This window comes from Dendroctonus ponderosae, unplaced genomic scaffold (genome assembly GCF_020466585.1).
Source record: "Dendroctonus ponderosae isolate FM_Combo_2020 unplaced genomic scaffold, Dpon_F_20191213v2 Dpon_F_20191213_2, whole genome shotgun sequence".
Lineage (NCBI taxonomy): Eukaryota > Metazoa > Arthropoda > Insecta > Coleoptera > Curculionidae > Dendroctonus > Dendroctonus ponderosae.
Genome location: NW_026018165.1, coordinates 7,828,297 through 7,854,552, shown reverse-complemented (window position 1 = coordinate 7,854,552; position 26,256 = coordinate 7,828,297). Strand labels below are relative to the sequence as shown.

Below are 26,256 nucleotides of genomic sequence, written 5' to 3'. Positions count from 1 at the left end.
CAAAGTGCAAAAACACAGTGTAAGTACTAAAACTCAGATTTTAATATTACTTAAACAAAAAACAAACATTCGATTGGATACGGAGATTGAATGGTTTTTTAATTTTATTTAATTGCTTTTGTGGTGTTTTTGTTTGTTTTTTTGTGGGTTAGCTACTAGGCAAAGTCGCAAGTTGCAACAAAATTTACCTTACGCTGTGGAGGAAAAAAGCGACATAGAAAAGTCCTAAGAAAATATGTTTACATACAGATCATTAATAAAATCAACATTTTGACGACCAGCGTACCGAATCAATAACTTATTTCAAAGGACGTAAATTTCCAATAACTTTAGGATCGAACGAATTAAATAAAAGTATCTAACAATTTCAATAAAAAAAATAAAATGAGAACATTTTTGATCAGCTGAATTTTCAAAAAGTTTTTACGTCATCAATCAATTTCGCCGAAAATTAATGAAAATTGTACCAAAAGAAGAATTCGAGTGGCAAATACAAAGTCTGGATGGTTAATTGTTATATAGTGGAGATTTCTTTAAGCGCACCTTTTGAATGGTTTGGAAGAAAACGTAGTTTCCAAAAAAGCCCCATTATATGCAAACAAAAACGTTGGTGGTCACTTTTCTCATAAAGTCCTCCAATAAGCCGATCGAATTTTGCAGGAAACATTTCGAAATTAGCCCATTTTTCAACTGACTGAGTTAAAGCAAATTTTCATTTGGAAAACTTAGCAAACAATATCGACCAAAAAAAGGGCAAAAAATATTAGGCAGCATGATGCTTTGGTCTTGCTCAAAATTTCCATTTCTTTATTTTTCTGCGAACAAAAACTCCCAAGGAAAAACTTTGTTAATTAACAAATAAAAAATCTAATAAAACTTCCGGGAGGAAAGAAAATTAGTGAGGATTTTTTAAACGCGTGAGGTGCCCCATTAACTAACATTAATTAAAGTGCCTTGTTAAGTGAGAGTGCATAGAAACCTTTCGTTTAACTGTTTGATGTGAATCCGTTTAAAAATTTACCGCTTATAAATTGATCATTGAAGAAACGTAACATTCATCCTTCGTTTGCAGATAAGTAAGATTTTTTGGTAAAATACCGTTGCCTTGTTTATGAAGCGATGGAAATTTCCATAGCCATGTGTGCGCGACCGACTTGAAACTTGATACTTATACGAGATACTTGTTTTACCCACTTAGAAAATACGGAAGATGTTATGTCAGATTCAGCAGCGATATGGAAGCTGGCAGTAATAACGCAGTGTAGTAAGGTTTCGGAAAATGTACAAAATAAAACAATTTGGTATGTTATTTGAAGGGTCAATATCTAACTAATCAAGATTTTATTACGACTAATTTCGTAAACCTTTGGAACTGGCAAATGATGTCCTAGTAAGAAGAACCTAAAGAGGAAAATATTAAATATGATCTAAAACGGTTGGCATTAAATTGCAACAAGTAAATAATTATGAATTCATCTTGATTGCCAAATATTTCGATCAACTTTGGAATGGGTTGTTAATATCTATAGTATTTAAGTACAGAATATAAAAAGTTAGTCGAACGGTTGGCAAAGAGATGCAATCACCGAATTATAAATGCATGAATACAGTAACAAACAGTAAAACATACAAAAGTACAAAAAATCCAAAGACAAAGAAAAATTTATACAAATAAAGCACTTCAACTCTGTGTATTTATTATAGTCTTTAAGGTTAGCGGAAAATGTTGCTTTATTATTGATTAATAATAATGCAACATTTTTTAGCAGATGAGAGCAATATCTCCTTTTAGTCTGTGAAATATTTGTTCAGAAAATCAGATTTATTCATTTATTATGAGGTTAAAAACATCAACTCTTTTTATCAGTCAAACGGCGCTCTTTTCTTTTTCTTAAACAGAACTGAAAAAGTTTTATAGTCCCGAAAAACCTCTGTTCCGTTTTATGATTGTTGCCCCATTTTATTCAAAAGTTAATCATGCTTAGGGTATTTGTATTTTGTCTTTAGTTAAATTTGCATCAAGTTCACTTAGTAAAGTCTTAACATTAAAAAATATTAGAGCACCGAAAGATAATTGACAATGTACGTAAAACTACTATTTAATGGATATCTACCATGTAAGCCAATCAACTGCTATAAATAAAACTGTTAACCAATTACCGAACCAATACATGAGCTATATACAGATTAAGTGTTTATGAATATAATCGTTCCAATATTCATTTCGAATGGCATTGTTTGGATTACCAAGAAAACCATTGTCTGCCAATTCACTTTCATATATTCGTACTTGCAATAAATCGAAACTTTCCGCGAAGTTCTCGTTAGGTTTCCTTTGGAACGATACTATACAGTGAATAGATGAATAAAGACTACAAAGCAAACAAAAAGAACACAATTTACATGCAAATCATAAAATTCTAGGTAAATTGAAATTGCAGATTTAGATTAATTTTACTAGGCAATCGTCTAAATCGTTCAGAAATAAATTAATTTTGCCAAGACAAATCTCGATGGCTGCAAGCATATTTGCTCGCTTAACATCTGGGACCCTCTTTAGAATCTGATTTTTTTCATTTTCTTGTTTTGAAGGAATTTGATCTTGCCGTTTAGACTCGCCCATGAAGCATACGAACTTCGAAATCGTAGCTCTAAAGCGTTTCGCTTGAAGAACGTTAAAAAATATGAGACTTCATCTGTGAATAAGGGATAACCTCATCTGTAAATAAGGAAAAAAAAATTTTTGTATTTACAATACCATCAAAGGCTCAAATAGTGCCATATTTCAAGTGCGTAAATATCAGGAAGTGAATGTGCTTTTGAGACATGCGACAAAAATTCAAGGCATTATTCCGTGGACTTTTCTTAAAACGTATGGCAGTCGGTTATTTCGACATTTTATCATTTAAATTTCAGCGTTTTACGAACAATTGTTTAACGACGATAAGATTTTAAAAAGTAATATTTAGCATATGTAATTTAAATTTTAGTGAATTTTTTTCCGAATAGAAAACTGAGAAAATTCATTTTTTTTCTGGGGTTTTCCGCAATTGAATCGGAAAAGAATTTGATATTTATTAGTTTTATTTATAAATACTTGATTGGGAATAAAAGTTGTGTATTAATACTGATGAGTTTAACAACAAAATAAAGTACTTGTCATTTTACGACCAAAAATCACGGTTTTTTAAATTTAATCTTTTTCATCATGAACTGTTTGCTTAAATTTGAGTTCAGCAGATTAAAATACCTATCGAACATTGGTATCGCAAAAAATTTTCACTTTCTATGAAGCTATCATCGACTTTATAGCAAAACGTATAAACTATCCTATTTCCTCATGAATTTGCCGGCTGTGAAAATTATTTTTAGGTCTTACTTATATTTTTCCTTTATTCCACATTACGTCAAGTTTACTCGCGCTAAATTTGATTCAAATCAGTTGGCCCAATCTTGGAATATTAGGTTTGCGAACAAGATTTTTTTTTCACACTGTGCGCCGGATCAAGCTAATTTCTTCTGATGAAAGCTGTATGCGAACTCATAAAGGATTACTTAGGAATTGCCAAGAAATACGTAATGAAGAATTCAGACATTAAAAATACTTTCAAATCCATCATAAAATTAAAGATTTAAAGCAAAATATAGCATACCAAAAATTTGAACTAAAAATATTAAACTTTGCCGAAAGCTCCTTAATTTTAAGCTCATTCTTTCCGCACCATTTAACAGAATTAACTTGACTATTTGATTCACAATGCTAGACCACTGTAAGTAGGTTGTAAATATGTATGGTGGAAGCTTTCAGGGGAACCAGGGGATGTAACAGTGTAACTCGCATTTTTTAAGGCGGCTGTTCAGTCAGTAGTTTTCAAGAAAATTTTAGGCCGACGTTCAGATCGCTGTGGAATATTTTCTGTGGTATTTTGAGGAGTAAATTTAGTGACGAAAGCACACATAACCAAGGCGTGATCTTTAAAGTCTAGACTGATTCGATTTTCACCGCATTTAGATCAATAATCATATTCCGACTGTGAACGCTGATTTCTCTTTGCGGAAAATCGATAGGGTTTTCTAAAGGTAGGTGAAGAATTTTTTTTAATTAATTTTAGACGGTCCTTGAAATCACGTGGAATTAATAAGTTTCGCAAAGTTACTGTTTTTATCAATGTTTGTGGATTTACCAAGTATTTTTAGTTGGCCTATTTAAATTCAGATAAATATAAAGATATTTTCAGCAGCTAAATTTAGACATTCAGGGGTAGGCGTTCAAACAAATTACTGAAAATTTCGCTACGTTGTCCTGAGAATACAATTAGCTTTTAAATCCCTCACAGGAACTCCCAGGATAATATTTAGCCTCTTTTGTAGATCTGAATGGAATATTCTTTAAGATCTTTAATATTTGTTGGATTTTAGTGAAAAAACTTATTTTAACCTAAAATAAATTTTAAAAAACATCACGTACATCAAATAAAACTCCTCTAGTTGATAAGGTGCTTTCTTTTAAAAAATCAACTCTGAAAGTTTACCAGTGTGACTTCAGCTGAGTAACACACCTTGGTATAATAATGATTCATCCTTCCCCTATTGATTTCGTGTGGGTCTATTTTCCACGTGGCTAAAGAACGTGAGAACGTCTAACCAACAACTTCACTTTTATTTTATTCAAATTACGAAATAATGTTTTGTTTTGGCTCTTTACGGTTTCAAATTCCCACTAATTCTAGGATTCTGCACCCAACTCAGGTAAAAAAATTCTAACGAACAGCACCTAATTCATTTTAGATCACAATTTCTATAATGGCTATAAGATTTACATATTGATTGCCAGTCTTAAAACCAGTATGTTTCGTTTTTCTAGGAAAAACAAATACAAATTAATTCTCCTGATTTTATAGGCATTAAACATTTTTCTTATTTGCGGTGAACCATTAAAAGCACATGATGCATTCCTAATATTTATAACAAAGGATGTACTTTTATGCCGCGTAAAACCTCCATTTTTGTCTGTGAAGAAAATCCAAGCATTTTCTGCGAAAGACTTACTTACTAATTTGCATAGAAAGTGCTTGTTAGCTGACCTTTAAATCGTCATCAACGTATAAAAAGTTGTCAGTTGTTGGTAATTGTTAGCAAAATATACAGGAAGATTTACAATTGATGCAATTATCTGAGTTAATTAAATTATTTAAATTAATGATTAATTTTTAATAAAATTTAATTTAATTAATTAATTAATAAAAAGCACACTGCTTTTTATTTAGGAGGAAAAAACGATACATAAAATCACGTTTGCTTTACTTAACTTGTAATACTTACATACATACTTACGTAAAAAAATCTAAATTATAGATAGTGCAACAGTGTAAGCTTTGATGGAAGGTCAACAATATTATCCGTATGTGAATGGTTACTGTTTGCTAGGATAATCCACCAAAGATACGCTAATTATTTCGATTATAAATAGTCTCGACTGTTTAATAAGAATTATTTCTGTGTGTGGAAAACAGTTCTTTGAGAAGAAGAAATTACCGGAAAAAATTATGCTCACTGGCATCTTATTTTTTATAAGTAATTGACTTGGGCTTTCCTATTTATTTGAGATCACAATTTTTTTAACGATCTGTATCAAGCAAAATACAAAGGAATGAAAAATAAATCGAGGAATATTGGAAAATAGAGGAAACTAATTGCATTTTACAAAGTTATAAGGTCAACTAATATACTCCCAGCAAACCAAAACTCGTAACACTTACATAAATATGTAACAAAGTCACACGGAAGTAACAGTTTACGTAAATATCTTATCACAAACTGATGCGCCAACTGTGCATTATGTCTGCCTCAAGCCAACTAATATGTTACAACTCAATGTTACATAATATTTACGTAACAGTTGTGACTTGTATTTTACAACTCAATATTACAGAATATTTACGTAATTTGTGACTTTTTCTGTAGTTTATTTGTAAATAAATTGCATAATACTCACAAACTTTTACGTTCTGTGTGACTGACCTCAGGATTAATACGCGTTATTAAGCCATTTGTTCTAAAAATGCGTAAATACGGAACTTTATTGAAATAACTGTTCAACATTTTGATTTAACATTAACTTTTTATATACAACCTCTGCCTACTAAGTCGAAACTACACTGATAATGCAATTTCGACATAAGATGATGCTGTAGTATCATGGAGTAAGTTTCACGTATCTGCAAGTAAGAAAAAAAATATGTATTAACAGAATTTAAATCTTCAAATGCAAAATCCTCCATAACAAATCTCACCATATAAACATACCAATATACCAATATATACCAATACCATACCAATATACCAATTGGATACATACCAATCAAAACTTTGCTCCGATTTAGCTCTTCAATTTTGAAGCTGTTATTTCTCTGGTCGTTCCACGAACAATGATTTATCGGTTTCAACAAGGGGCTCGGAAATTGATGCAACGTAAAGTTCAAGCCMACTTTGGATTGGGTATTGAAGAACTCGTGTTAGCTAAAATACGGCGTTGATGCTGACTGGACAAATCTATAAAATCACATGGTARTTTTTAGAATCTGATCAAACAGTAGAAAATAGGTAAAGATGTATATATCTGTTCACTTACCTTGAMATATTCAWATCGTGGACGGACTCTAAAGTTCTACTTGTTAAGTATGTTTTAAAACAATAGTCAATGCTCAATGCACAAGCGAAATGCAAATGAACCAAAACTTGCGTCTGGTAGAAGAAGTATCCAAGAAAAATGACCTGGCCTGCCTCGTAGCTGGCTCATTTTCATAGGAGGGTTCTTTTGTGTGGCTCCACGGGTTGTCCGTGAAACCAAGTGGAATTCGATAGAAATTTGAATTACACCAGATGGTACTCATCTGGTAAACCATGTTACATCAGGGTTACATAACATCGCTGTCACCAAAAATTTGTTTTCCTGTTCTTCTTATGTTACATCAATGTTATGTAAAAGCGTTACATAAAATCAGTCACAAAAATTACATAACATTTATCAAATGTTACAACTTTGGTTTGCTAGGCTGATTATAATGAACTAATATATGAATTATCTGATTTTCTTTCATATATTCAAATTATCACATATCCAAAATTTGTGCAAATGTAGGTACTGCCTAACTGGGCAACTACTGCAGAAAACTTATCAAGAAGAATGACGCCAGGTTTCAATCACTCTGTATATACCTACTTCAATTTGTGCAAAGCTAGATCACTTCAAAGATTTAATTTACTAATAGCTGACCAAACTCAAATAAAATAAAAGTTACTAAAACATTTCTAATATGTCGGGACATCATATTCAGAAGAAAACGCCTGCATACGTATTCATCTGCAGTAACCGATCTGCACTATTTTTTATATGAGCAGAAGCCATATGGATTCTGACTAACCGCTGTGCGACTTAATGGGCAATTGTTTTATGTGACCTCCAAAATAAAAATCCGAAGTACTAAGTCGGACAATTGCGGTGGCCGCATCATGAAACGAAACCTCATGGCATCATTCAGTAAATAAATACTTGTTTTGTTCAAATAATCTCTCAACTCTAGTGGAATATCAAACCAAGATGCACAGAGATAGAGCCTGGTTGTTTTTATATGAAATATTTGAAAGGAAATCAAACTTCCCTCGATTTAAACTCACAGTTAACCGTATAATATACAAAATACAGATGCAGCGTTTTGACCAGATATTATCAGAATATAATTTTGGTAGTTTCAAACGTGTTTTAAAGTTGGTACCAAGTTTGAGGCAATGGAAGCACAATATTTTAACCCTCAGTGTCTCTCTAACAGGGTTGATCGAGCCATTCAAAATACTTCCCATTTTAATTGATGACTAATTCGTTTTAAGGAGATTTTTTCCTTAGGTGTAGAGTGGTACGCTTGTACCAAATGCACCTAAAAAATTCAGCGATTAATTTGTGCTTAATGCTTGATTATTGTGATTCATTTTTATCAAAATTATGTGTGTATCAGCCTAACAGCTGCAAGAGTAAAAAATGAACTTCTGTATAAACATCTGCCAACCCCCTAAACGAACGGAATACTTTTTTAATGATTCAGTAAGCGAAATAACATTGTCATTTAATAAATTTGGAATTGGAAATTTTTTGAAATTTGTGGATAATTGCTAAGTTAACATAAACACATTTATGTTGAATTTGAAAAACAAAACAAATTTAAAACTGAATTGCACCACTAAGTTAACACTAATAAACATGAGAATATTTGTTTTATTTAGCCCATTATTTAGATATAAAAAGTACAAATCACTCCCTAATTATCAAAAATTTACACCCGTAGTTTGATGCCTCTTAGTCTGCGAACATGAAATGAAAATTTCCGCATATTTTCCATTAGAGAAGTTATTTATGGTGTAACTTTATTTTTAGCTTTCAACCTGCAGGTTTTTATCTAATCTAGCACCGATGTGCTATGCATTGATTTTTCTGTCGGCAAATTGTAACTCACAAGGTCAGTTCTTACCACCCAAATAGTTTTTCCTCAAAACAAGACCGTACTTATTCAGTTTGCGAGCGCCCGAAGCCATGCCTCATTAAGTTTGTTTTGTTCACGGCAAATATCATTAGATAGCGCGTTGTTAATGCGGTTCAAAAAAATTACTGGGTTAGTTGTATTTTGGAACCTTGTGTTGTGTATGCAAGTCCACTTGCATCAATGTAATAGATGTGTGAGAACCCAGCAAAGTTGTCTATTTGAGTATGTATTTTTGATGTAAGTACCGCTACCTATGGTGGCGCACTTTCAAAAAACTGTAACATTTTATGATCAAAAGCTGAATTAAAACATCGCTATAAATAAAAATCCAGTTAACACAGCGCCTTGGCATCGGCCTCAATTTTTTTAATTAGCTTTGGCAAAAGTTTCAAAATAAATAACGCGACGTCTACTGATTTTTTTTAGATGACGCACGATCGCTTATTGGCACCGACTTACACACAACTTTCCAATATAATGTTTTGTTGTGGTTTTTCATTTGACTTGAAGGATGTAACTTAAGCATGTTATTCTTCCTAAAACCACAACAACACATAATTTCGCAGCAACAGTATGCACCGGGTTTTTTTCTTAAAATTAGCTTGCGAGCGTTCCAAATTACTTTCAAAGCCATAACGTATGAGTTTATTTAACTTTGCAAGATGTTTTGCATCAATTGTACCTATTTTAACCCAACGGACTTTATTTGGCGGAGATTTAAAAAAATGACCGATAGAAATTAAAGAAATATTTAAAATCTTAAATAATTAACAATTATGAACAATATTCTACATACAGTACAGTCCAATGGGAGCTTACAGAATATTCAAAGCAGTCGTGCAGGGTTATTTATTAACAAGCTTATGTAAAGTTATAAATTATATTGCGATGTCGTAGGATGATATGTTTATGACAAGTAAATTTTGTTTCTGTTTTGTTATTAATTCGTATTAATAAGGGCAATTTAGTGTAGTTCCTAACAGAAGCACCGACAGGATAGGAAAATAACACTTAAAAAGAAGGTAATAAATAATGAAGAAATGTTATCCAAGGTTTTGAAATATTTCCTCAATTTCATTGTTTTTTTATCTTGTAACATAATCTCTCACCTCAACAGCTATAGGGAAAATTGCAGTTAAATATCATAAACTGTACAAATAAAGTCTTAAGATAAGGGCTTTTACAGTTGGAAAAGCTTTTTAAACATTGCATCTTTTGAAAAATTCTGTGCGTATCAACTTCTCTTTTCTGTAAGTATGAAATAATACTTTGACCAATTCAGGTGTTTTGCACTGTACTGTGCAAATGTGTATTATATCTGTAATACTTTTACAGGTATAATATACGAAACAAAAGCAATAATACACTTAAAGAAAGAAATATTGATTGCTCCTAGAAGGAAATTTAAAATATTCTCGAAATCTGAAGTTTTTCCATACAAATAGTGTGTTAGATTGATGATTCATGAAAGCATAGATAGTTTTTCCAGGAACAATATAAAGTTTTGAATAAATTTGACTCGAAATTTACTCTGGATATTAAAAAAAAGTATTACAAAAAATACTGAAATGCTTTTTCGTAAACTTCTTAAACGCTTTTTCTTTCGTGATGTATTTTCAACTTTTTCGAAGAATTCCAAACGAATTGAGAAGGCTTATGTCACTCTTATGGAGTGTTTTTACTTTTGATTTTTTACATTGATGGCTTGATTCTACCAGAATCTCAAAGCAAATTTAGATATGGAATTTTACTTTGGAAATGTTTAACTTGTGTTATAAAAGTTTTTCTAGTTAGGAGCGTGTTTTGGTTGTTAGAATATTGAATTGTTAGATGGGTTGTTTATATATTGGAATTTGCACTTTGTGTGAGAGAAAATTTATTAACTTTTGGAACTAATAAAGTTTATTTTAATTTTGACACAAGTAATAAAATCAATATCGATGATACCTGCGAAATTACAAACACATTTTTAAATATAAAAATCACTTTGTATAAGTGAACTTGGCGGAATATAAACTAGTTGCTCCAAAAAAGTAGTCAGTTTATATTAAGCAACTTGTTGTTCCGTAAGTTGCTTTATTCATTGTTATTTATGGTGGAAAATTTGTAAATTTTTCATCATTGATCTGAAATTAGAATAATTCTTTCATTTGACTCCATTTGTCCATTTTAACCGGAAACCACTTAATTTGAATTTGTTTTAAATTAAAACAAATTTGTTCGGTTAATAGTCATAAAAATACCCAGTGTTTATTTATAAATTATAAATTAAATCGAACTTATCAACAAGCAGTTTGTAAAAAAATGAATCCGCCTCAACAAAACAGAGCTTATTTATTTATAAAGTTATCAGAGACGCAAATTATTAATTATTTCATTACGTTAGCGTATTTTGAACATAACTAACTATTACATTGTTGAATTATATTGAAGAATTTATTATTTTTTGATATTAAAATTTATAGTTTTTTAAATATTTTTTTTATTTGAACGATTTGGCAAGCAAACACCGTTTAATAACCAAATGTGCATTTTTCATTTTCACATTTTTCACCTTTCCATCTTTCACACATAAATTCATTGGAACTTTTCAGTAAACTATCTAGCATCCAAGTAATTGCCTTCACTTTGCGGTAAACACCTTGGCCTTTATGTTAAATGTATTGCACGGGATATCAATTAAATAAATCTAACCAAAGTTTCCATTTCTTCCAGGTTTGAAGCCACATATGATGCTCACACTTTCCCTTTTCTGCATCGCCTGAAAAGCTCCAACCTCGCCGGAGGATAGTTTCCCGTTCCAGTCGTTTCGAGTTTCCGGTAATTGATGAGAGGTCACGGGATCAAACGCATTTTATCCTCAATACCAAACACGCAACTCGGTAGAGATCCCAAAATCAATCTTCAGGGCTGGTCCAAGCGCTGGATGAGCATTAACCAACATTTCAGCTGTTATATAATTCCCATTAATTGAATTGAATTTTTTTCGGAAATTGTCGTTTTGGTTTGCGCTCAGTTTTTCCGAGTGTAAGATTTTTATTAATCGTTTTTGATCTTCATAATGGAGTCTCATCAGAACCAGAATAACAACGACAGCTTGGCTCCTTTAGTTTCCTTGTCAGCTGTTGCGCCTTCTTTGGACTCAACCCCTGCTAAATCACCCAATAGTTGCATGGTTCCTATTGACACCAATGATAGAGTGAGCGAAGTCCGATTTAACACCGGATCTGTATCTTCAGCGTCATCTTCAAGTTCAGATGACGATGATAAACCGAACATACCTGATGGAGGATGGGGATGGGTGGTGGTTTTCGCATCATTGATCCTTTCCATGGTAGCTGATGGTATAAGTTTCTCTTTTGGTCTTCTCTACGTAGAGTTTCTAAAGGAATTCGAAGCTTCCAAAAGCTCCACGTCTTGGATCGGCAGTCTTTTCATGGCAGTGCCTTTACTTACTGGTCCCATAATGAGCGCTTTGGTAGATAAATATGGCTGCAGAACCATGACCATAGTAGGCGGAATCATTTCAGCTATTGGCTTTATCATCAGCTCCAAGTGCTACTCGATCGGGTTGATGTATCTGACTTTTGGAACTCTAGCTGGTTTGGGCCTGGGTTTAATCTATGTGACGGCGGTCGTTTCAATTGCATTTTGGTTTGATAAGAATAGAACCTTAGCTGTGGGCATTGGAGCTTCTGGTACCGGTGTTGGCACATTTATTTTCTCTCCGCTCACAGATTTTTTACTTTATGAGTATGGATGGAGAGGCACTACGTTGATTTTGTCAGGATGTTTCTTGAATATGTGCGTTTGTGGTGCTTTGATGCGAGATCCTGACTGGATAATAGAACAAAGCAGGTGAGTCATTTGTTAACTTAATTATTTTATCTATTAACTATTTGCTTCGAGAACATTTATGCCCGGTTTCTCAACATTTGCCCTTATTGGTTCCATAACTATGTAGTGGATAAAGTTATAAGACCGATAAGATTTTATGGGCTTCCGAACGATGACAGACAAAGTCATATCGAGCTCATAACAATCCGTTGGATAAGTACCTTTTTAATTCGACCGACAGAGGGAACTGTTTGATAGGGTATGTTCCATTTTTGACTGGTAGTACCGAAGGTGCGAAATACCGGTAAAAAAGAAGCGGATAGTAAAGAACTTTCACTTTTGTGCATCGCAAGCTAGATGACGCCACAAAAAAAAACGCATTTTGATCGGTCGGTAAACATATGGTTTGAAGATGTTTCAAAAAACCGCCACAGATTTGATGTAAAAGCTCTCGGGTTTTATCTGAATTCCGCATAACTGTTCACTAATGGACAATGAATTCCTTCTCACAGTATATGTTTTAAGGTAGTCCCCAATAAGGTCCAAGAATACACTGAAACACTGTTTCGTTAAACGAAACCTGTCGCGAAATTCAGAATCTCCATATTTGTTCATTTGGTCTTCTCGTTCAGGATACCGTCTTGGCCGTTCAATATMACTTAGAAGTYCAATAATTTCATCATCAGAAGATGAACTCGAATTATCCATTTTAAATAATTATAATAAATTTTTATACGTTAAACAAAACAAAACTGTTATGCAATGCTGTTATGTAATAATAATAGGTTATGTTAGGTTAGAATCGCTCTGTTGTAAAAATCAAAATAAACCCTACACGCTTGCGTCAGACGTTATGAAGCCGATATCCATCCATCTTCGAGTAGATATCTACCTATTCGATAAGTTATGGAACCAATAAGCTTTAAACAGACGTTGAGAAACCCAACAGACGTGATTTTGATAGTTTATGAGACTCACAAGCTTATGTAACCGATATGTTGGAGTTCGGAAACCGGGCATTAGACGAGCAAGCAATGAGAAAGAAGCAAGCATTAAAATTTCTATTAATTCTGTTACAGTCGATTGCAAATTATTTCATAAATAAAATTGTTTCAAATTTTTAACCTTTTCAACAGCTATTTCTCCCTGTAAGGTGTTCAGAATATTGAAATTCAATGTAAATATCGTTATTTCACGCAAAAGGTTTTTTGGTCTGGGGCATTGCCAGTAAATCGGATATTAATCTTTCCAAGCAAAAACAAAGATTTTGGCAAAATGATATTTAAACAAACAAACCTCATAATAACGTGATTATTTGGTCAAGTATAATTAAATTACAAATAATGAGGAATTCACTGATTATTGTGTTAGTTCAGAAGTGGGTTCAGCACGCAACACGCATCTTTTAATAATTTCCTTATCCTGTTAGCTTTATTATGAAAACGCATAGCAGTCCTAAAAATAATCGTTCAGAAAGAAACCGATCAAGAAAATTGCATTTCAGAAAAAAATGTCTACGATTAAACAAACAGTAGCTAGAAAAGAACGCACAAATATTAAGCCTAGTCAGCTGTTAAATGCTAAATTAATGATGATTGATGATTATATTAATTTGAATATTTCCAATTAATCTCTCGCTCTGCAATTAGCTATCGCGTATGTATTACATTGCTGCATTTGTTTAGCAGCTTTTAGCTTCTCTACGACCTTAATATGAAACAATTTGTATTAATTATCGTTTATTACAATGTACTACAAAATGCTATTTCAATAGTCATCTTTAAATTAGCTACTGGTGACCATATGAGTTTGAGTTTTTGGCGCTTTTATTAACGTTAAATGCGTTATGACAGACTATAACGGGAAATTCTTATCGCAAATTGGAATACATTTTACAGGCGATAACATACGATAACATTCTTATCATCAGATCCTGTCTGGATGCGACACGGAAAAAAATGATTCCAGAACTATCAGGAAATGTAATTTCGCAGAGTTTCTCTTGTAACTTTTGTCTAATTTAATCTCTGGTGAAAGTAAATTAAGTTGTTCCGTTCTTCCGTTTACTCACTCCTTAATCACTCTGATTGATTTTTCAGAAAAAATTCGAAAACCAAGTTGAACAAATCAGAAAAATCTAGCAAAACCAGCTTGGTGTCAGTATCGTCGGCCAATCCATCGACAGCTATCGATATTGCCGAATTAAAACACCTTCTAACAAGTGGAAGAAATGCCCAGATCCTTTTACAAGACTTGGAAACATCAGTGGATAACAGCGAAGATAAAGAAAAGCTGAAAAAGTACTTTTCATCAGCCTTAAATCTTCCCACTTTCGTCAAGCAAAATGAGAAGGCATGTTTTATTAAAACCGCGATTGCAGGGTGTTTTAATGCTGATGTTTATTTTGCAGGTGCCTATCGAAGTTCTAGAGTTACTCAGCAGGAATAAGAAACTGTACAATGTGATAGTACATAATTACCCCAGTTTGCTTTTGAGTCGAAGTTCTTCCCTCGATAATACGCTTGATAATATAAAAAATGAGCCTACTGATAGAGTACCAATTACATTTAATATGAAGCTGAAAAAGAATGCGACTCCTAAAGTTAGCATTGCGGAACCAATGGAGAGATCCCGATCACCTCCAGTACATCAGGTAATGGTTCATATTTTTAAACATATATTTTACCTTACCAAACCACGACACTGAGGTAGTAAGTGGGTATGATATGGTGTTACTGTATTTTTTAGGCTTCGCTTCCTGAAAACAACGATTTAGCTGTGAATGAGCCACTGATGGCAAACAATCGGCCTAAAATTCCAGCAAACGCTTCTTTTCCAAGATTCAGGACACAGTGGGCCGGTGCTAGGCATGAAAGCTATTTCAAAAACTTAAAAGTTCACAGGCAATCCCTCATTCATAGAGGGGCTATTTTCAACATGAACAAATATAGGTTCAAAGCGTCTAGTTGTCCTAATATTTACAGGGTATCGATGATGTCACTGCCGAAACCACACGAAGATGTAAGTGGTATTAAGGAAACCTTAAACTGCTTATTTATAATAAGAAAAAACCCTAAATAAATAATACAATGAAGTGAATGAATAAAGCAAACTATATGGAAGCAGTTTAAGATTTGCGTAACGCTTACAACTGAATATTTTGTGCATAAAAAAACATTTGACTCCTTTTAGAAATGGTACACCGAAATAGTTGATTTGGTGAAGGGCATGTTCGACTATTCTTTATTCTTAGAGCTGCATTTTTTCTTGCTGTCACTGTCGACTATAATCCTTTTTGTTTGGTTTATAGTGCCATATTTTTACCTGGCTGAACTCATGCTTGCTCATCAGTACACCACCAAACAAGCTTCGTTCACTTTATCAAATATTGGTATTGCTAATACGATCGGAATGGTACGTATAACTAGTTTTTAATACCCTCTTTTTCTAGAACAATGGTTCTATGTAAATTACGGTTTTTTTGCCTTTAATTCAATGATTCTCGGTAAGTACTTCGATGCACTACAACTAAATAAAAGTGCAGGAGAAAAAATTAAATAATAAGTTTACAAGGTGAAGATATCTAAATTTGAGTTTAAATTTCGACAGAGGTATCGAACTTTCATGGACGACTAACTAGATTTTGGTGAACTGAAGTTCATTTGTAAGAAAATAGTAGCATTTTTATGCATTCAGTTTAATACTGATGTATAAGTCATACTGTCATAAGAATAAAGACTATTATGACCATTCTAATTTTAGTTTGTCCAAAATGTTTGTATTTATAATTATAATTGTTAATTCTTGCGTTATAAGATTTTTAGATTTAAAATATTTTGATTCTCCGACAATTTTTTTTTGAGATTCTGCACTAAGATTTTGGAAAGAGTGAAGAACCAAACCGGAAAGTTTTAAAATTGTGTTTCTAGCCTGCTAAAGATGATAATGAAAGCAATCGTTTCTTTAAACCATGTTAAAACTAAATTCTTTCGTCAATAAATCTGAATCCAGCGATGCAATTGTGCGTTAGAGAGTTTAAAAGTGGCCGAAATTAGTTCTGAAATTTTACTTTTAGTAGCTGCCAATGTCGGGATGTAAATGTGTTCGAGCAAAAATAAAACAGAATTGCACCAGCATTTACACTGTAAATTTTCGATTCGATAATCCCGCAGTGAAAAAATCTGATATAAAAACTGCTTAACTGAAGAAAATTAATTGTTTAAATGTGGTTTGCTTATGTAAAATTTATGTCCGATAATTTCCGAGATATAAGTGGCGACCACATTTAATAAATCGCCCGGTATAGTATAACTTTTTTGAAGCAAAAGTCTTATGAAAACCTGCCAGTGCTTTCGAAATGGAATTCGTGATAACAAACCATGCAAAAAGTTATAACAAAAAGGGCAATAATTCAAGAAATAATAGAACATTAGTAACTGGATTAAATACAAATAAAATCCAGAATAATTATGACAATTAATTTAAAAATTAATTTAATTATCCGAAAATATTCGTTTGAACATTTTCAAAAAGCCGTATAATATTTTATTCTATGATTAGAATCTTGGGCACAAGGTTTATGAAAAGATAATGGTTCTTTTTAACCTCTTTCATAACAAAAAGCCATCCACTTTCCAGTATTGTAGATACACATTTATGGCATGAATAGAAATTTCCTCATATTTTTATTTAATTTACTTGGAAACTGGCAAATCTGCCTATGGGTTGTCCCATCCTATCCGAATAGCGAATCACTTTTTCCGGTTGGGATAATTTTTTTCTTGCAAAAACAATCCTGAAAATGTTTAATCATAAGCAGAATTTTTTACAAATGCTGATGGATTTTTTTGCAAGCTACAATCTATATATGTATTTTAAATTTGCACTAAATTTCGTATGATTTAAATTATAATATACTTGAAATCTTAATCCGAAACCGCCATATTCCAATATATCATATCCATAAATTTACTAGAGATGCAATTATAAGGAAATTAACTGTTAACAAATTTTAACTTTTTAGATTTTCCTGGGATGGGCGGGTGATAGGCCCTGGATGAACATGACGAAAACCTACGCTGTGTGTTTAGCATTGTGCGGAATATCCATAGCGGGAATGATGTTCTTTATAAATAATTATTTAATGCTGGAAATATGTGCAGCATTATTTGGCACATTTTTATCCAGCAGTTTTTCATTCACACCTGGAATATTGGTGGAACTTGTGCCGTTGGAACGATTTACTGTCGCTTATGGACTTCAGCTTTTGTGCATGGGAATCGGAATTCTCTCCGGTCCTCCTTATGCAGGTAAATATTGATATAAAAAATTTCTCGCGGAACAATTTAACACTGAAAAATTTTAGGAGTACTTTTTGATTTGACTGGAAGTTGGGAGCAGTCGTTTTATCAAGCTGGAGCATGGACAATACTGTCCGGTCTATTGGTCGGTCTAGTTCCCTACTGCAAGAACAAAAAAATTATTGGAAAGGGACCAGTGGAAAAAGTAGTCGAAGAGTCTGAGAATCGAGTGATACCTATAGTATTGATACTTGTATTAACGATCTTATTAACTGTGTTTGTTTTATATTTGACTGCCATCAGTCTAATACCGCGAGCAAGTATTTTATCTTAAATTACAGAAGTTTTCTTTAAAGTTAATTTATATAATTATTTGCAAATGTAGTCGACTCAACATTGCTTTTAATTAGTTTCCAGATTGCCTTTTGTCAGCATGTTTTAAGAATTATTAGTAGATTTCAGAAATTTTTAAGTATTAGAAAAAAGTTTTGCCAAAGTAGATTTTTAATTGATTTACGTATTCGTGTTTACAAATATTGCACAAAAGTGATATGGCTTACACAATAAAGTATTATGAAAGTGTCTAGAGTCTTATCTTTTCCCCAGAGAGAACCCACAGTTAATGTACGAATTCTGTTAAGCAACAGTTTAAAAGAAGAACACCAGGAATTGAAATAAAATAAAAAATATTGTTTTGCAGCGGACTAATTTCAGAAATTCATTCTGAAAACACCTTTGATTTGGAACATTTTAGGACCAAAATAAATTATGTTTAAGTAATGAAACCATTTTAGAAACATATTAGCTAGTTTCTAATATTCTCGTTCCTCTTTGTTCGATCTGAAAGTTAGATTATGCAACTACACGGCATTAAATCTAAAAGTTAAGTAGTGGAATTTGTGTTGTGTGATGAAGTACGTTGATCGAGAGAGTTTGTTTGTTATTAAGTGTTTTTAATATTTTAATCAGAATTGATGAACATAAAATTTCATTTTCCAGCACAGATATTTGGCCCTAAAACATGTTCACCTTAGAATTAGTAATTGAAAAGTACCAAGGCCAAATATTTAGGAAATCTGCATTTTTAAGTATATTATATGCACAGCTGTGTTTATTTCCACATTCGTATAAGTACCTACATATTCATCAAAAAGTTCACTGCTGACATCGAAAAACTGGAAAATTTCATTATCTACTAAAGATCGTGCAAAAATTATATTCAAGCTGTTACGTGAAATTTTAATGATCTGAATATTCAATCGACGTTTCTCTAGCATTTTCCCCAAAGGCTGATGCGATGGTGATCAGATGTTTGTATGTTTTAACACCTTAAATTAAGTACCTAAGATAATTAGCCAATATCTAAAATTTAAGTTATCATGAGAACTATTTTCCAAAAAGACAAAGTAAACGCTCAAAGTAAAGTACTCAGGAATATTTTTATTCTTAAATGGAAAAAGTTCAAGAAAATATGTTTCTGTATATAAACCCCTGAAGCGCTCTAAAGCACGTGGACGTGGCTTCGTTCTCTGAAGAGATTTTGGAGTCTTAAAGCCACTCTAAAGTCGTTCTAAAAGTTGATTCGCCGCTTTCCCCATTTCCTAGCAACTATTTGAAATTTCATAATTTGCAAGGAAAACTCCATTTATGTGTTACACAAACGTGAAATACAATTGTAATTTTTGGAACGTTTTACGAACCGATAGTTAAAAAAATCAAAACGTTATCTGAGAACATAATAAATACCTTATATTTTCGGCAACTTTGCATATAACACAATATATAACAATCAAAGTACATTCGTTCAAATAAATAACATACCTACCTACAGTTTAAACAGTAAACATAATGTAGATGTATAATTTAGCTCAATTTTTTGTACTTAGGCTTGTCATCGAGCGAACAGTTTTTTATCTTTGGTATATGGAATAATGCCTATCAGAACTCCGGAAATTACTATCCAAAAGGCTGCTTGGTAAAACGATTGGGCGTAGGATTGCGTGATATCAAATAACATTCCTAAAAAAGTACATTGCAAATTCATACTAAAGAATTACTACTAGTGAAATGCAAATGTATAGAACCGTTGGAAGGAAATATACCGAAATAAGCAACAATTTCCAATTTAGGCAAGTCTTAACTGCAAAACTTACCAGCTAAAGGTGGTCCGGTCAGCTTCCCAATACCTTGGCAGAGCAAACTGAGCCCATAAGCCATGCTAAATTTGTCGAGCGGAACCAATATCGCTACAAGAGCTGGCGTTAAAGAGTGCTGACACGCATAAAACAGCCCAAAAGCAGCGCAGCAGGTCAAAAGAACATAGTAGTTGTTTGAAAACAGCATCATGGCAGCGCAACATGCTCCAGAAAGAAACAGACAAATTGCGTAAAGAGTGGCCACTTTCATTCTGGTTCCTAAGAACCCAATAAAAACCTAAAACATTCTGCTTGTGAAAAAAATTACTCCATTGAATTAGGTTTCAAACTGTTTGAAAACATAAAATTTATTGCAGGGAAAATTTTATGAATTATCTGGAAACCCGAACCCAAACGTGGCTTAAAGAAGAAATCGGGATTTAAACACAAAAATCCATTACGACTAATCTTATCTACATCTATTTATATGTGTAACTACTGCAAGTAACAATAAAGCTTTATTTTTTAAGACTTTAAGACCCCAAGCCAAACCTTAATAAGGTGTGTGTGTGTGTAAAATACTCTGCAATAAAACATGAGAATGTGCCTTACCATGCCTACAATATTAGCAGCTCCAAGTACCGAAATAGCTAAAGACTGCTGAAATTTATCGTAATTTTTCGCATCCATGTGATCTGCCAAGTAAACGAAGGGCACGGCAAACCAAATGCACATTAAAATAGTCGCTATACTAACGAGGAAGAAATGAAGTTGAAGAAACAAAGAGAAATCAATCAGATCTCCGAAAGCTTCCATAAAAGTATTATGCCATTTCTGAAAATTGGTCTAATTTGCGTGCTTCTTTATTATGCAGTTTTCAACTTCCCACCTTTTCTTTTTCGCTTTTTTCTTGAGGCAAGTCAGATAGTCGTCTCTTAGAACTATCTAGCTTAACATGACTTTTCCAAACATCTTCAGGACAACTAGAGGTTATTTTATATTGATGCATATTCAATAGCTCTTTATCTACAGACTGTCTCTTTGGCTTCATATTTGCCATATAACCATGCTGTAAATGCTCATTTGAATGGTGTTTGGTTAAAGCGCTCTTATTTAATGGAACAAGAGCTTGACTCGCGTTTTCGTCATCATCTTTAGGAGTGACTGCAATTAAATAAAAAAATTGCAGGCATGATACTATACATGATATAAACTTTGCGGTCAGTTTACCGCCAATAAATTACCTTTCATGGAATATTTAACAGGGACTCTTGTATTAACCATTGAAGCTTCGGCCGCTAATTTGTCCGGACCGGTATCCGAGTGACTTTTGCTAGAGAGCAAGTTGGGGTAGTTTTCCAAAATAATTTTGTACTTGTGCTTATCATTGCTTAAATTCTTGAGAACTTCAAGTGGAATCTGGAAAATTATATCAGGCTGTGGGCACTTGAACGCAAAAAATCCGATCATTATAGTCTGTATAATGTCGATCAAGCGATACACTCTAAAGTACTTGATAATGTCGATAAGAAAAAGTATTGTGAATATATCACAATGTAATTCGCACAAGAGTAAGCGGTAGCAAATTTTTCTCCAAAGTAAATATTTGATGTGATTTTAAAAAGTATTAAAGATTTTCTGAATACAGAAGGTTAGTTAGTCAAGTTACGAGTACGAGTATTAATAGAACACTTGAAATAAGTGAAACAGATTGTTCTTTAAAGTATATTTTTCAAATACAAAATATACTCAATTTACCTCTTTTTGGTTGCCGATGTATGTGGGCAAATCTACAACTGAATGGAACCGGTCTTTCTGCTTTGCATCCACAGAAGTAGTGACTTTATCCATAACATATTTATCATCACTTATTGCTTTTCTCTTTTTCAGTTGCTTTTTTTCTTTTTCTTTTTTCTCTGCTGCCAATCTGAAGAGGATATTTTCATATAATCGTAGAAAATTGAGTTAAAATAAGGCATATATTTCACAAAGCCGTATATGTTATTTATAATAGGAATAAACGTAATTTTAAATTAAGAAAATTTTCAGTTTGATCGAATATTTACTCATTTTGCAGAAAACTTACCAATATGTTTCATGGCAATATTTAGTCGAAAATCTGGATTGATCTTTAAATTACATTGGTCATTACCTAGATCTTATTGTACAGATGAATTTACATACGATGACATGTTTTCTATATTGCATGCAAATTGACTATTCTTAGTCAAAGCCAATGGAAATTACTAAGTTTTATTTAAACAATGCAAGCATGAACCAAATAAGATAACATTTGAAGACATTTAATCACATTGAATGAATTACTAATACTAAAAATATGATGATGGCAAAAAACTGAAAATAAGTAACCCGATGACAATTTATTAATTTTAAAAAATCTATTCAAAAATACCAATGTTATCGCTTTATTGAAGATAACGATTTATTACTAAAAATTTATACTTGTAAATTATTGAAGATAAAGCAAGCGAATCAATATGAGATTTAAAAGACAATGGAAATCTGATCAAATTATTTATTTTACAAAAAATTAATTGAGTAGACTACTAAAAATCAGACAAATTCTTATTTTTTTATCTTTATCCTACATTACTAAAATTCGGAATATAAGTTTCAACTCTTTTAAATTTTTTTCAGCTTCTTTACTTAAATAGTATTTTAATAGGTTTTTGACTTACAGTGTTAATTAAGTCAAGTAGAAAATTATAGTTTTTCAATTAAGTATAGAGAAAGTGCTATTAAAAATTCGAAAATTTTAAAAGAAAGCTACTTCAGAAAACATGTTGAAGTTGGAAACAATGACCAAGTTTTATTAATAGCAATAACAGCGGATACCGCGTATCTTCTGAAAAAATAATTTGTTTCAGAAAAAGTTAAATTGATGACCGTTCAAGAACTATGAAGGAAACAGTAGTTTTAAAAAGGGTTTTACTTCACTTTTCACTTCAGAATTGATCTTTCTACTTGTAGTTGTGGATTCTAGAGTTTACAAGCAAACTCTTATTCAAAATGTTGCTAACTAACTCTTGAAAATCCTAGATTCACTCACAATTTTTAAGAAACTTTGCCATACATTGATTATGAATGCGACATTTTCTCCAAATATTTACAGTTTTGTTTACAAATGAGTAAAGTCGCACTTATATTAACATTAATCGCTCTCTTAAAAACCACATTGAAATTCTTTTGTGACTTAAATTTCTGTTCGGAAAATTCGGAAGCGAAGTATTAAATGGAAATTTGAAAACAAGTTAAACGTTTCATAAAATATATTATGTTTATAATTACTAAATGAAGGTGGAAATAGAAATTTACTTGTGGGCGAAGGGTATGAAATCACAATCAAGAAGGAAAAGAAAAAGTGTCCAAATAAAAATAAATAAATGTTTGAATTGTGATTCTAAAGTAAGTTGAATCAAATATTTGAGAATATTTTAACTAAAAAAATAACACATGTTTCCCGTTATTAATAATCCATCAAAAAAACTAAAAGAAATGTATGAACATAAAACAAAATTTACGAAATGCCCTTAGAATGACAACTATTATTGTTAAATTCTGGCTGACTGAAAAATTGGGAACGACAAAATAAATATTTTGACGAGTTTTCTCCTAAGCAAAAATCTTCCTGAACGATATTACAGCTAGTAGAATTAAGGAAAGCGATACATATTTTTGCAGACCCAAATATCTACAAGGGGCATGGTAATGAAGATGAAACATTTCTGATTAAATCTGCTAAATAACTTCACTTAATTAGATGGAACAGTATCTAGTAAGTACCTGTCTCTTTCTTGCTTAATGATCCATTCAGGATCCCTCTGCAATAATCCGCACACGACCATATTGGCAAACAATCCAGCTAGAATAAGTACGGTTCCTCTCCATCCATATTCCATGGACAACATAGTGATTAGGGGTGAATATATCACGGTACCAAAACCACAGCCTGCTGCCGCCAGACCCAAAGCTAAGGTTCGATATTTATCGAACCAAAACGCTATGGCCACTACAGCGGTGACATAGCATAGCGCTAGACCAATACCGCCCAGGAACCCAAAAGTTATGTACATGACGACAATATTTTTGGCAAAAGTACTGAGGATGAAGCCCACTGTTGATATGAGGGCGCCAACAATGGTCATTTTTTTACAACCGTATTTGTCTACAAGTGCACTACCAATAGGACCACCTGAAATTTAAATAGACCTTAAATGTAACTTGGTTATTTAGATAAGTGGTCTGAGAAATCGTTTGATACTGCATGTATGTTTATCAGCATCAGTTCTTGAACCTTTTAAATAAATATGCAGGCTGACTACTCCAAAAATGGTTTTCTATTCTGTTTGTGATAATGAAAATATGAAAAACTATTAATGTTGTGCCTTCTGTATATAGTCATTCAAGTAACAGGAGATTAGGAATTCTAAGCATTTATTTTGTATCATCCTTACTAATGTCTGTTCCATTACAAGTTGATGTTTAATTGAAATAGTTTCATGTTTTCTAGTGTGATTTTACTTTAAAGTTAACGCGATAGTTATCAATATTATTGTGTAATCTAAACTAATATAAACTTCAGGATTTTTTTTTATCTTTGATCAAAGGGTCCGGATGTCTTTCAAATTTTTTTCCAAAGAATGGAGCGATTTTTTGCAAAAAAATAACTGAAAAATTGAGGTAAGTGTTATATTTCTTAATAGCATTTTCCTTAACAAGGAATGAGTAATTTTCTGTATTTACCATATTCAATTTTAAAAATACGAGTACAATTATTCAAAATAAATATCATTAAAACTGAATTTGCTGAACTAATTTGAATCTGAGTTCGGAATCGTAAAACACTTTACTCTGAATAATCAAAAACAAATTAATTTAGCATCTCAGATCAATACATATTTTATATATTAAATTATGATATTAATTATGTAATAATATCAATGTACTTAATAGTTAAGCCCGAAATTCGGGATTTTGTAGTAAATCATTCAGAAAGTGCTGTTATTAATGCCTCTTTGCCTGCTTTCCAATCGGCGCATTTCAAAATTCAAAACTAATTCAAAAGCAATAATTCTGTTTTTGGATGTAACAATACATAGAATCAACGCAATTTGATCACATGATAAATACGATTTTTTCGACAATTCTTTGCAAAAGAGCAGGATCAAAAAGTTTAAAAAAATAGTAACAATACAAAAAAATAAAAAAACAATACAGTTAGATTTGGATAGAAGAGCACAATGTTGAGGCATATTTTGGACTTTTAACGCTTTGCAGTTTGATGGTGAAACGTTTGAAGGCAACCAACACATTTTATTCTTTCATTTGTGTGTTTTTCGTATTACGATTCGTATTTCACGACGAATATTCAATCGAACACGAAAAATAATTCAGCAGACTTGCGTGATTAAGAGTGTGAGAGTAAAACTTATTTAATTTCAAATTTAAACTTTTTTTAAATGCGTAGTGTTGAAACAAATTGTAAATATTTCGAAGTTAAACGCACAATTTTGGAATTGAGCTTTTCGAAGAATTTAAAATGCTCTGATTTTGAGTGTCGATTTCGAATTTATTGATATTTTTGATAACGCACACTTTAAAAAATTATATTCCTTAATTAAGTTTCAAACTTTAATAGGCCCATAAATTATTGATATTCGTTCGCTAATTTTCTTTTCGTTTTCGTTTCGTCTGTTGCACTCTTTAATAATTTCGTTAACAAATTTATAATTTTGTAAGCAGAAATTGTTGGAAATATTTTGCAACAAACAGTTACGCGATTAGAATTTTTTCACGCCATTTCAAATTTTCAAAACTTTCCGTTTGCGGTTACTAAAAAAATTGTGTTTGGGGATTTTTAGATTTAGTGATTTTTTCGATGAGGCAAATCAAATTTTATCTCTAAATAAGAGAAATATTCTGTTCAAATTTTCAATGAAACAAAACTTAACAAACATCGATAACATAACATTAAACAGTAAACAAACTTGGTCCATAGCTTCATTTAAAAACGCGAATTTACAGCAATATTAGGGATCAAATTTTAGTTACTAAGTTCCAAAAATCACCAGATGTTTTAATTTTAAATATCCCAAAATCGGGGCGAAATATCGAATCAAGTACATGTTTTCTGATCGGAAAATATTGATGAACGAAACATTGCCAACAAATAGCGATGTTCAAAGACCCAAAAAATGTATGATAATTTAAATTGTCCAGGCGACTTCGGACTCTTGGAGAAGATCTGCAGGAAAATCAAGAATGGATAGAATCTCAAATGAAAGAATAAAAAAATCAAGTAGAGAAAATAGTAATAGGCGAAATTCTAAGAAGACAACTGATTACGGACGAACAAATTTCTAAAATCGTTATGAAATGGACACCTCAGAAGATAGGTAAAAAATCCGTGAGACTGAAAAAAAACAAAGC

The 26,256-nt window shown here is 32.2% G+C and overlaps 2 protein-coding genes and 1 long non-coding RNA gene across 6 annotated transcripts in view; 1 reads left to right on the top strand and 2 right to left on the bottom strand.

Moving 5' to 3' along the window:
- Positions 1-3,798: 3,798 nt before the first annotated feature.
- Positions 3,799-18,253, top strand: LOC109537831. Of its 2 annotated transcripts, none has more exons than XM_019904743.2 (8): positions 3,799-4,080; positions 11,250-12,392; positions 14,471-14,723; positions 14,782-15,024; positions 15,120-15,392; positions 15,564-15,785; positions 17,395-17,680; positions 17,737-18,253. In XM_019904743.2, exons 2-8 carry the CDS (start codon positions 11,596-11,598, stop codon positions 18,003-18,005), a joined length of 2,343 nt encoding a protein of 780 aa, XP_019760302.2. In that variant the 5' UTR covers positions 3,799-4,080; positions 11,250-11,595; the 3' UTR covers positions 18,006-18,253. The 2 variants fall into 2 exon arrangements, with proteins under 2 accessions (XP_019760302.2, XP_019760303.2); XM_019904744.2 differs by lacking the exon at positions 3,799-4,080 and adding an exon at positions 8,674-8,771.
- On the bottom strand, positions 6,050-8,505 carry LOC109537834. The gene is made up of 2 exons (XR_002171975.2): positions 6,359-8,505; positions 6,050-6,218 (listed from the first exon to the last, which is right to left on the bottom strand). It is a non-coding gene; the product is annotated as an uncharacterized LOC109537834 (long non-coding RNA).
- Positions 18,254-19,399: 1,146 nt separating the features above from the next.
- Positions 19,400-26,256, bottom strand: part of LOC109537833 (monocarboxylate transporter 14) — a 13,160-nt gene continuing 6,303 nt past the window's right edge. For all 3 annotated transcript variants that reach the window (XM_048663435.1, XM_048663437.1, XM_048663436.1), the window contains 7 exons: positions 23,611-24,019; positions 21,565-21,733; positions 21,051-21,225; positions 20,696-20,970; positions 20,419-20,640; positions 19,825-20,104; positions 19,400-19,690 (listed from right to left, as the gene is read on the bottom strand). In XM_048663435.1, the coding sequence (XP_048519392.1) occupies positions 19,563-19,690; positions 19,825-20,104; positions 20,419-20,640; positions 20,696-20,970; positions 21,051-21,225; positions 21,565-21,733; positions 23,611-24,019 (1,658 nt within the window). In that variant the 3' untranslated portion in view covers positions 19,400-19,562. The remainder of the gene's footprint in view (positions 19,691-19,824; positions 20,105-20,418; positions 20,641-20,695; positions 20,971-21,050; positions 21,226-21,564; positions 21,734-23,610; positions 24,020-26,256) is intronic.